This window comes from Kryptolebias marmoratus, linkage group LG7 (genome assembly GCF_001649575.2).
Source record: "Kryptolebias marmoratus isolate JLee-2015 linkage group LG7, ASM164957v2, whole genome shotgun sequence".
Classification (NCBI taxonomy): Eukaryota; Metazoa; Chordata; class Actinopteri; order Cyprinodontiformes; family Rivulidae; genus Kryptolebias; species Kryptolebias marmoratus.
Window position 1 is genome coordinate 21,099,804 of NC_051436.1, and position 12,402 is coordinate 21,112,205.

The 12,402-nt window shown below is 41.2% G+C and overlaps 1 protein-coding gene across 2 annotated transcripts in view; it reads left to right on the forward strand.

Moving 5' to 3' along the window:
• Positions 1–12,402, forward strand: part of ndrg2 (NDRG family member 2) — a 68,991-nt gene that overhangs the window by 48,797 nt on the left and 7,792 nt on the right. For both annotated transcript variants that reach the window (XM_017432038.3, XM_037976651.1), the window contains exons 2-14: positions 3,124–3,209; positions 5,356–5,400; positions 7,037–7,142; positions 7,246–7,366; positions 7,946–8,008; positions 9,401–9,461; positions 11,092–11,178; positions 11,423–11,479; positions 11,570–11,673; positions 11,754–11,792; positions 11,882–11,933; positions 12,032–12,079; positions 12,165–12,200. In XM_017432038.3, the coding sequence (XP_017287527.1) occupies positions 3,135–3,209; positions 5,356–5,400; positions 7,037–7,142; positions 7,246–7,366; positions 7,946–8,008; positions 9,401–9,461; positions 11,092–11,178; positions 11,423–11,479; positions 11,570–11,673; positions 11,754–11,792; positions 11,882–11,933; positions 12,032–12,079; positions 12,165–12,200 (894 nt within the window). In that variant the 5' untranslated portion in view covers positions 3,124–3,134. The remainder of the gene's footprint in view (positions 1–3,123; positions 3,210–5,355; positions 5,401–7,036; positions 7,143–7,245; positions 7,367–7,945; positions 8,009–9,400; positions 9,462–11,091; positions 11,179–11,422; positions 11,480–11,569; positions 11,674–11,753; positions 11,793–11,881; positions 11,934–12,031; positions 12,080–12,164; positions 12,201–12,402) is intronic.

Here is a 12,402-nt window from a genome sequence, read left to right on the forward strand (position 1 = left end):
TGTCATTCTAAAACTATAAAGTTAAATATAGCCGCTGTGATGGCCTAGAGGGTTGGGTTTCACAGTTTCAGTTTAGCATTTGACAGCTACAGGTGTTTTAGGTGAAGAATATGAAGTAAGCACATGTCAAGAAGTGCTGGTTCATTAGCTATTACTGGTGCTAGCTTGGTTCTCCTCCAACCCTCTATTTTCTTTACTCCCTTTTCTGTGCAGGGTGCTTATCTTTAGTGGCCACTGAGCGAAAAGGTGGCGTACACCCTGGACAGGTCATCAGTCCATCACAGGGCCACAAAGAGTAACAATTCAGAGTTACCAATTAACCTAACATGGGTAGAAACCAGAGAACACCCACACATTTACAGGAAGGATATGCAAACCATACACAGCCATTCCTGCTGTGAGGAGACAGCTCTGACCACTGCTCCACCATGCCACAGTGTGGTCCTCAGAAAGCATTATTAATTTGCACTAACTGTGATCTTTGCTGGGATACTCTTAAAGATGAAGAGATATCTACTGAATGAATTGTAACAATTGTATCTAGTGTTTTAGCAGCTAATGCTAGTGCTAGGTCGTTTATTAGAGAACATTGTTATTTACGCTCACTAGGATATTAACAGGTGTGATCATCATCTCCCCATCTTTGCAGAACCCTTGTGTAACTGTGAAAGACTCTTTTTAATGACCTTCGGTGTAGTATTTTGCGCCACTGATGTAGTATTTAGCAGCTGATGCTAGCACTATCTTATAAGGTTGGGCGATATGTAAAATCTTTTCAACCGATATTCGTCAGTCCAACAAATGACTATGGGAGATATATTCGTGCAGGTGACATCTGAGTTTTTTTTTTTGTCATCTCAAATGGCAAAAATTATCTGTGCGTACTGTCAACAAGCACACCTTCAGACCCAGTGGCGCTGCCCCACAACTCACATTACCGTGAATAAGACGTAAAAAAAAATTATAAAAATGAAATAATAAAATAAAAATATTTCGAAATATGTATATATTTTTTTACTTGTGTAAGATAAATATTTTATAGTTAATGATAAGTAAAGTTGTTTCGTTCTTCGACGTTGTGTGATTGGTGACGTATTTCAGCTTTTCTTGAGTACAAGAGATAGGACCGTTCAGGGCGCACCTCTCCTGCGCTCAGAGCTGACTGTAGCTGTGTTTACATTTCACCGCCTCCGGCTGCCGGAGCGCGGGACTCTCTCCACGAGCTGACGTCACATCCGTCTGTTATAAAGTACGCCTGATTGAAAGGTCGACCCGCAGGTGTGCTGCCTTTTATTCAAAGACAGCAATAAGTTCATTACGTGACTAAGTTACATACACAAGGTAAAAAATAAGTTCATAGTTAATAATTAAGAAAATTTATGCTAAAAACTGTTAAAATGTTTGATTTTGAATTCTAATCGGAGTGAGACATCTGATCTTTGTTATATTGTACGTGCAGAATATGTGACGTAGTGAGTGCTCGCATTATAAAACAAGCTTTGACGTATTTTCTCCGGTAAAGTTTTGAAAAATAGGTGAGAAAACAGGTCTTATAAATGCTAAATGTGTCCTACAGGCTTGCGCCTTGGGAGGCCTCCGTCTTTGTTAGTATTGGTGTGTTCAGGAAGCACTTGTGCATATGTGCATTTATATGTACATTATAATGTTGCTTTTGTTGTTTTAATTCATGTAAATACACTGGTGTGATACCTTAGTATATGTTTTGGTATATGTCTATTTTGGACTTATAGCCCCCCTGGAGAAAACTCCACCAGCCGCCACTGTTTAGAATGCGGCTTTAGCACTGCTGGTAATGTTGTAACCAACCTGCCTGCTCTGCTGAAACCTTATAAGGTAAACATGTTTGTTTACCACATACTAGGACGTACTGTGCGTACTCCATGAGACGGACTGTCCACGAACAGTTGAGACTTCATACTCGAGCGTACCGATTGCCTAAAATTCTCCCGTGACAAATTTCAGTCGTGGCATCACCGGACGAGGAGGAAGAGATCGCTTGCCTCTTAGGTTTAAAAAAACAAAAGAAAAGAAGGTGCCTTTAGCCCTGTTTCTTCACCACCAGGGCAGCTGCCACACACCTGTAAGGGCTGCACAGAGAGCAGCAGTTTGTAAGACAGAAACACTAGAACTATGTTATACTGATTTTAAAAAAGCATGTCTCTGTTTCCCTTCGCTCTTAAAAAAAACAACCATCCAGTGGCTCAGCCTATCGTCGACGGTCGATAAATTCGTCCAATCGCCCAACCTTAATATCTTACCATTACTAATTTACTTTAACTGGGATATTACATGGTAGCTATGCTTTTCATGTCCACTTCTTGTTAGAATACTTGTGAAGGATGTCATTTATGCTCCTAATAATGCCTTTGGGTCTAGTATTTAGCCTCTTGGGTCTAGCATTTTAGCATCTAGTGCTACTTTGGTTGTCAAAAACGTACTAGTTAGTGTTAATTGGGATATTAACTGGGTTGCTTATCTCTACATCTTGCATGCAACCGTCAAGTCTCTCCTTTGAGCTCATACAGCTGTGGAGATGTCCACTGAAAGCACTTTTTGCTCTAGCATTAGCTGCTGGATGGATTTACTCAATAACTAACACTGTGACTTTAAACATCATGAAATTATACTTTTACTCAATAGTTCATCCCAGTCAATCTTCCCCTCAGTTTGCTGTCATTTTACACAACTAATATATTCATGTGCAACAATTTCCCCCGTTTTCATCTACTTTTACTCATCTTGCTGAATGAATACTCGCCTTATGTGTGTTTGACACGTCTGTTACGTCCTTTCAAGTGTTTCACTGCCTCTTCTTTTTCTTTTTTACCTCGTATTTTTTGACCCACAAATCTTTTCTGCACATCTTTGCTGGCACTAATTACTAATTACCTTCTCTAAAGTCCCACAGCCCACTTTAAGTCTCAGAGGAAAACAGCTACATGTAGTATTTAATCACTTGGTGTGTATGTGCAGAAATACCCATGCAGGAGCCACAGTATGTGTGTGCCCACGTTGCAATTTATATCACAGATTATTTGTTAGAGGATGAGTGTGAAAAATAATTTAGTTTGATTGTGTGTCTTGGTTTTTTTTGGTCAACAGGAGGCAACAACATGACATCAGACATGCAGGAGATTGCCATCACAGAGGACAAGCCTTTACTTACGGGTCAGGCTGACGCTGCCAAGGTCAGGAATGCTGAACACCTTTCCTACAAATATGTGTGCACACTCATCATTTATGTACAAGTTTTCATGCAAAAACTCAAATATTTGCAGCTTTAAATCAATTCAAAAACAAGCATATATTCACTGAATATTAGAAAAAAATATGAAACAGTAGCTGTGGAAGCCAGAACTTGTGTGTCCTGAGAAAGAAAAACAAGTGCTGGTCAGTGAGTGCGGCGCTGTGCATGAATGTAAGTATTTGTGCTTTTGTGTCTGAGCAAATCCTACATTTTAACATTTTATTCAAGCACATTTGTTAAAACTCTTTGCATGTCAGTTTAAGTGTGTTTATCTGTGTGTGTGTGTGTGTGTGCATATGTGTGTGTGTGTAAATCTGCAGCAGCGCATTCTTCTGTCTGCCAGGTTGACGTCAAAGCCCCAGGGACTGAAAGCAGATCCTGCTCTGCTCTGCAGCGCTGCATCTGCATGGCAACGTTGGTGCAGAGAGCAGAGCAGTTTGTGTCTCATTGCTGACACCTGGTGGGCACGGAGGGAACTGCAGCACTCAAAGAAAAACTGTTAAAAAGTTTACAAGACATACAAAAGAGTATAAACTCCTATTTGATGAATGGCAGTATAGCATCCTGTCGCGGTCAAATTTTGATCATGTGCTGAAATTGTAAAAAAAATTGAGACGAAATATTAAACAGTATCGAAGAAAAATTACAAGTTTGGGAGACTCTCTAGCCAAACCAAGGTCTTTCCCAGAAGTTTGAAATGGGGTTAATGTGTACCCTCTACCACCTAGTAGTGGAGTATGAGTATTTCAGCATTTTTGTTAGAATTATGTAGATGAAGAAAATATCGACTTAAAATGTATTTCCAGAGTAGTGAAAATAGAGCCTCAGACATTCTAAGCTGCAGATTGTCCACCATCAGATAAAACTTAGCTCATTTGTCCAGTTTTTAATTTTATTCCCCAGGTCTCTCCATTCTCTCCACACACCCCCTTCTCCACTTCAACCTCTCACATTGCTAATCGTCTAAGAGCATGTCGTGCCTGAAGTTTATTAGCATGAGTAAATGGATCCAAGGATACAAGTGAGCAACCCATTTGAAAGCCACTGCTGGACATCCGCCATATGATGCTTAGCACACCACTTCCTTGTGTGAAGAGGTTCTCTGCTGCTGCTTTATCAGCAGCATAAAGCTGCTCATTCTGCCTCTCTGGGGTCCTTTAGAAACCAAAGTCTCACTTAACATGGAAGAAGAAAAAAAATGGACATAAGGATTTTTTTTTTCTCTCCTTGGTCTAGTTTTTATTGGAAATCACTAAAAAAGACATAAAGCAGAAGCTGCTTTAATCTTTATTAATTTTATGGAAGAAGTTGTTTATAATCGAACCAGAAGCAAGTCAGATGAAATTATTACATTTTATTTAACTGAAATTTTAAGGAGTAACTCAGTATTACTCTTACACAACCTCATCACCAGACTCATCCAGGTATGCCCCTTTTCCACGGGCTCTAAAGGTCCCGGCTCCACTCTACTCGGCTCGCTTTGTGCGCGTTTCCACCGGTATTTTTTCGAGCCCGGTCCCTGCTTCTTTGGTCCCTGCTTTCAGAGTAGGGCCAGCCGGGTCGGCCCTGCTTTGGTGGGTGACACAAGCTTAGCTCCTGTTCACTTATTGGTTGTAGGTGTAACCAGATGCAAGCATAAAGAGCGGAGGTAGGAATATAAACAACAGCGTTAGCTTACCCTGCAACGTTTAGCCGTCTGTCCCCCAGCTGAAGGCGCTGTAAAGCCTGAAATCTCTGGCGGATAACAGCTGTCCTACTCCGCACAACAATCGCGGCATTCCAGAGCATTTCTTCCACTGCGCCTCTCTTCCTGAAGTCTCAGGAGAATCCCCATAAGTTTAAAAAACAGCAACAACACAGCGCTTTCGTTGTTTACACAACTTGCACTAAATTTCGGTAGCGCACCCCCCGCGCCACGGCCCAACCCCACGCAACACGAGGAGGCGTAGTAGAGCCAGTGGAAAAGGGGCAGTAGTTAAGTTAGCCCTTTGCCATTCAGTCAGAATTAAACATATATTGTTTTCTCTGTTAAAACAATGCTAAAAACCATTGTTTTCTGCTAATGAAACTATTGCTGTTTCTGACAGGATGCTGCTGAACTAGCTGCTAGGATACTCCTGGACCAAGGACAGGTAAGACTGCAATATTCTTATAACCTCAGTTAAATAAACCAAATACAAACTGAAGTCAAAAAACAAAGGTTGGCAAATGCCTCTCCAATAAATACAACACTTTTGAAAAGGCTAAATTACTGAGGCACGAACACCAGAGAAACCATCATAGGAGTCCCAAGGGTTGGAAAATCACATCAGAGAAAATGAAATGTGCAAATTAACTACAGAAGTTTCAGTAAGTATTACATTTAAACCTGTGAAAATCTTGTTTTCTGCCAGAGGCAACATATTCCAAAGATTTATCAAAACCTGGAGTGTGTAGGAGTACAGAGTGTCAGGTTCTCAGAGAGGTACAAAAAAAGGCTGTAAGAGGCTGAAGAGTCAAGGGTGAGAATGAGGAATATCTAAGGACACTTTTTAAAGGTTTAATGAACAGAAATTTAAGAGCTAGTTTGACCTTTTTGACTGAAGATCTAAGAGTCAGCCTCCTGTCCTGCTGTCTTCTTCAGGTTTGTGTGACAGGAGTCGACAGCACTTTACAAAAGACAGAACTCACATGCTTTTAGGGAGTTTGCTGCTTAGTTTCACAACATTTTTAATTTATTTTATTTTCAAACGATAGAATGAGTTGGTTGTGGTAAAACTTTGAACTCCACAAATCCCTGTTGGCAGATAATGGTGGAGTGGTAGCCTTGTCTGATTCTTACGGAGCCTGCCAGGGCCAGGGGTTGAACAAAAAATTCAGATAATAAGAACCTGTCCCCTTGGTTTAGGTAATCAGTGTGCACAGGTTTGCTACATCCCTCCTTACACTTAGTGATGACCCTGCCATGCTCTCCATGACCTTAACAACCTGTAAGAACATGTCTGGGTTGTGGCAAATTTGGAAACTTTATTTCAATGTGAAGAAAATCATGACATTGCTGTGATCTTAGCTTCCCCAGGATGTTTTCTAGTGCCCTCTGTATGTCCATGCTGGCTCAGCTCTCTAGAAGATCATGCCAAGTTAGCATGACGCTACCACCACAGGTATCACGTTTAGTTGTTTCCACTAGCTTGTCACAATCACAGCCGTTGCCCAGGCTTGGCCAGTGCTGCCACCATTCTCCTCCCTGCCCCACCAAAGATACTGATATAAGACCACCACAGCACTAAACTGCCCTGACCTCACTATGCGTGCTCAAAACCCTCCGCAATTCATCACAACTTATTCGTAAGTAGGAGCCAACTGCATTCTTAACATGCACCTGAAGACCTCACCAAGACTTTGTGGTGACCATCCACATTTAGACTGATTCTTTACAGCAGGGCTCATCGTCCAGTGTGATGGCAGCCTAATACAAGTCTTTTCATGTGAGCACAGGAAACAGATCATTGTCTGGGTTCTGTAAAGCTGCAAAGCTGGACAAGCTCTCACTTCAAGGTTTCAACATCTAATCAATCCATCAAATGCTGAAAAATGACAAATACAGTAAATACATTTGTGTGAATGGTTTACTAAACCAAGGAAATGGCTTCTTACAACCTCTGTTTTAATTTTGACCGCTGTCACTTGGCAGGCTCCAACGTTTTCAACCAAACACCTGTAACTTTAGCAAGCAAATAAAAAACTACTTTGCTAAGATTTTGTTTATTCGTCTGTCGTCAACTTCAGGAGCACAGTGTTGAGACCTCACACGGTGTTCTACATGTGACCCTCCATGGCACACGAACCACCCGCAGGCCCGCCATCCTCACCTTCCACGACGTGGGTCTGGACAGTAAGTACCCCCCACACCCCACCCCTGTTACTCAGTCTCTTTTTATTCACGCTCACTCGCTCATCGTTCCTCTCCTCATCCCCTCCATCCCTTTCTTTGGCAGGTAAGAGCTGCTTCTCTGCTCTGTTTAAGTTTGACGAGATGCAGGAGATCGTCAAGAATTTCACCCTGATTCACATTGATGGTCCCGGACAAGAGGAGGGGGCCCCCACTTACCCCCCAGGGTACGATGCTCTCTCAGTGTGATAAAGTGTTGTACTGACCAGCTGGTGTTTCATCAGCTGTAGCTTGTTTTTTTTTTTTTTTGTCCTTTAAGTAAGTGTCTCTGAACAATCTTCTGTCTGGGCTTAAAAGTAATCCCCTCTAAAAGTACCTGATGTTCCCATCTCTCACATCTCTTCCTCTCCTCGTTTGTTAATACGCTTTTCTAAATCCTCCATTTTTCTCTTTCCACACTTCTTACCCCCTGCACATCTCTGGTGCTTTTCTTTGAGGGATTGTTTTGTGGCTCAGGAGGATTTTATTTCATGTCTTGTCCCAACACTAACTTGTGACCCTGCTGATGATTCAACAGACTCTTATGTTTTAAATCCCAGTGAGTCGAAGTGTTAGACACTGTTTCCTTCAAAGTAGGTCAGACCTGAGGACCAGGCTGCCTCATTGTTAGTTATTAAAACTGTCCTGTTATTTGAAATGGTTTAAGGAGATCTGAGGCCACAAATCCTTCCCAGTGACTTTATTATTTCACTCATGTTTTTCTTTTATGTAGAAACACTTTATCTGATTAATGCTTGTCCTTGTAGTTACCAGTATCCCACCATGGAGACCATAGCAGAGATGATCCCAGCTGTGCTGCAGTTTTTCAAGTGAGTCAACAATGATTGTTTTAACTCAGATGTTTTCTGTTGTACACTTGCACATAGCTTGTATGTAAATAAATGTGTTTTTCTTAGTTTGCTCTGTGTTCATTTGCATGCAGTAACATTGCAAAAGTATCCACCCCCTAGTATTCTTTCTATTTTGTTGCATTACTACGTAGAATATAAATAGATTTTCAATTTGTTCGTATGTAATGGACCTTCACAAAACACTCCAGATTATTGGGTAGAAACTTGTTTTATCTTCCCTCCCAAAGTCAAACGTTTGTAAATCCACCTTTACCAGTAGTTAAAGGGTCAGGCCTCTTACAACTTACTAACTAACTACTAACTACTGGAATTTTTGTCCATTCTTCATGACCAAACTGCCACAGCTCCTTCAGGCTGCTTGTGTCCAACAGTCTTTAAATCAAACCAGATACTCTTAGTTGGATGTACCCACAGCATGATGCTGCCACCCCCATGCTTCACTGTGGGGATGGTGTTCTCAGTATGATTGCGAGGTGGTAGGTTTGAGCCAGTCATGTCTTGATGGTCACAAAGTTCAGTTTTAGTCCCATCTGACTACAGCCGCTTCTTTCACATGTTTGAGGAAACAATTCTAAATGGTCCATCTTCTTCCTATTATTTTTTTCTTAAAGCAGTGGCTTTTTCCTGATTATTTTTCCAAGATGCCCAGCTCTATGCCATGTGTAGCTTATAGTCGTTCTATGGACAGATCCTCCCATCTCTGCAGAAGAGCTGCCCAGCTTCATCAGGGTAATCTTTGACCTCTTGAATGCTTCTCCTTGTTTGGTCTGTGAGTTTTGGTGGATGACCATCTCTTAGCATAATGGATTTAATGGGGCTCTGTGGAATGGTTAGAGTTTGGGACATTTTTTATAACCATAACCTGATCTCTAACATTCCACAGGTTTGTCTCTTACCTGTGTGGACAGTTCCTTGGTCTTCATTTTGTCTCTTGCTTGTTGGTAGTTCTTACTACTTAGGGATGTTGAACTGCTTTTGACTCTGGGGGCTTTTACAACAGATGTGTATATATACTGAGATCATCTGACTCTTAGATCGCCTACAGGTGGATCTTATTTAACTAATTATGTGCCTTCTAAAGGTAATGGCTGGTGCTTCAAAGCAAAGGGCGTGAACTTTTTGTACACATCACTTTTCAGCTGTTTTTAGAATGATTCAAAACAATTTTTCGTTGTTTAACTTTATTAATCTAGTAGTTCCATTAATTATGATGGATCTACACAATCATTCATTCCAAGTTGTAAGGCAATAAAATAGAAAGAATACCACTGGGATGAGGGGGTGTGGGGATACTTTTGCAACCTACTGTAAGTTTTTTCTACAAATTGTGTTACCTTTCTTCTTTGTCAGCTTCCGCTCTGTCATCGGAGTGGGTGTGGGAGCAGGAGCATACATCCTCTCCAAGTTCACAGTGAGCAACTTTTTTCTAAATTTTTCAATGTTTTTTTTTCTTCTCCGTCTCCTTTTTAGATAAATTTTGTAGTTTGATTTGATGTTGCTTTAGAAAAACTGCTGCAAATTGCTGCAGAATATTGCAGTGAGTCCTGGAACAAGAATGAAGATGGCGTAATTCTCTGAAAAAATAATAACAGCCCAAAGTTTTTATCTTCTAACTGGCAGCTATGAGGGGAGTAGCCTAATCTAGTAGTTGTGTGTTCTTGCATTGTTTTATTATCATGCTGTGCATCAGTTAGGAAGAATATATCATTGATGCTGTTCAGTAGTTTCCAGTTAGTTATGTCTTCCTTTAACTTTTTAGTAAAAGTTAAAGTGTTTTTCAAAATCAAATCAGAAAAAGTTTGGAAAACCTCAAAATTCCAATAAAAAAGAGTATTCTTACATTTACTTTGACTATGACTTTATTCAAGCTTTGTCTCACTCGTGACACTTTTATTTTATTACATCCATTTCTGCACTTCGTGACACTTTTATTTTGTTATTACATCCATTTCTGCACTTCAGGCTGTCACATATGCTGCTATAATTGGAACAGGAGCACTTTTAAGGTTTTTTTTTCCAAATGGGAGGTTCCACTTCTCTTCCAGCTCAGGTCCTCCAAAAGCGGGCTGGGCACTCGGCATTATTCAGGAGCCCAGCATGTAACACGGACCTTGTTAGCCAAAGCAACGTAGGAGCCAACATGGCATTGTTTCTACGTGTCGAACCATAGTTGTTTACTGAACCACTGAGCCACCTCCCAGCTATCAGTCTGTCTATCTGATGCCTCCTGGACACTTCCCTCCGAACATCCTTCATGTCCTTCTGGAAGTAGACACCAGTGAAAACCCAATTTGCTATAGGGATTATGAATTCTCTTTAGCCTAGGGAACACCTTGGGATCCCCCCAGGAGGAGCTGGAAAGTGTCGCTGAGAACAGGGATGTCTGGGTTTCCATCTTGAACTTGTCACATAGAAAAAAGAAAATGGATCTCTGGATGGATAGACTTTGGGACACCTTTGTCAAGCTCTGCAGTATGGAGTTAAAGTCATAAATGGCACTTCAAACTTTATTGTGCAAGTTCCAGGCACTTGTGTTGAAAAATGTTTGGAGAGGTTTGAAAAATGTACAAAACAGGGTCTGGCTACCAATGAAACCAAATTGGGACTGATTAAAGACAAAAAAAGAAAATAAACTGTGATTAAGTTAAGACACTTTGTAACCAAATTGTGACAAGAATGACGTGTGAATGTTACATTTTTTTTTTTTGCATTTACGTACGCACACAAAGTGTCATAAGTATTTCATTCAGTCTAAATCCAAATGAAAATTCCCATATTTCCTTCCAATTTTTTGTCTCCAACCAGTCTCCAACAGTCACAGCTCCATGAGATACAGGCTTTAATTGTTATAAGAAGATACAGCAACATTACAGATTGATAAAAGCTTCACTGCTACTGGTTCAACTTTCACTGGTGTTGCAGGTCTGAAATGCAGGAATGGATATGTTTAAAAAAAGAAAATGAATTTGAAGAGAAAAAATATGAAATATCTTGGATTCTCATTGTCTGTTTTTTGTTTTTAACTTACTGTCTTTATTTAGCTTGCAAATCCAGATTCAGTGGAGGGTCTGGTTCTGGTCAACATTGACACTAATGCTCGAGGATGGATGGACTGGGCCGCTCAGAAGGTTTGTCTGTTCATCGTCTTCATCCGTCTGATAGTTGACCTGCTCAGAAACATGATACTATGATCTAGTTAGCTCTGATGGGAGCTGTTCATCAGTTTAGGTTCAGCCTGGAATATGAAATTAGGTGGCTTCATCCAGGCTCTGTTTCCTACAGAGCTATTGATTGTGTGAATGTTTAAAATAGATCATAAGGAACTGTATTAAATGAGACATGTTACTGATCTCTCCTTTTCCTCCTCTGCAGCTCAGTTCTGTGACTTCCACCTTCACAGAGCAGATCCTGTGTCACCTTTTCAGTCAGGTACAAATTGTTGTATTTTCCATGGAAGAACATTGTTCAGGGTGGACCGTTTTGTATTTGCTGCTCATATGCTTTAAATCTTTTTAACAGGAGGAATTGTCATCAAACACAGACACAGTTCAGTCTCACAGAGAGCGCATCTCTAAAGCCTCAAACCTGGCCAACATAGAGCTTTTCTGGAAGATGTACAACAGGTACAACAGTACCGCAAACATCATTAAACACAAGGACTCCCCATAAAACAATGACTCACATCGTCTTTTTGTTCCTGCAGCCGTAGAGACTTGAACCTTGACCGCAACTACACCTTCAAGTAACGACACCATTTAAAAAAAATAACCACACAAATCTGTAAAACATGGAAATGGTAGTCATCTGACGTGTAATATGTGTTGACCTCAGGTGTCCAGTGATGTTGGTGGTGGGTGATTCCGCTCCGTATGAGGAAGCTGCTGTAAGTTTCACATCAAGTACAGAGATTTGTTTTGTCTGTTGGCTGGATCTGGAGGTTTATGAGGGTTATTTTATTGGGGGTTTTTTTGTGACCACCAGGTGGAGTGTAACAGCAAACTGGACCCAACAACAACCTCATTCCTGAAGGTAAATCATCCTGTCTGTTTCTTTGGTGTCTCTCACTCTCATTCCATTCTTTTCTCTGTAGCTCATGCTTTCTGTCCCCTCACAGATGGCTGATGCTGGTGGTCTCCCTCAGTTGACCCAGGTAAATAACACAGCTGAAAGCCTCAACACTATCACGCATTACTCATGATTAATGTCCATCCATCCATTCTCTTCCGCTTATCCGGGGTCGGGTCGCGGGGGCAGCAGCCTAAGCAGGGAGACCCAGACTTCCCTCTCCCCAGCCACTTGGGCCAGCTCCTCCGGGGGAATCCCAAGGCGTTCCCAGGCCAGCCGAGAAACAT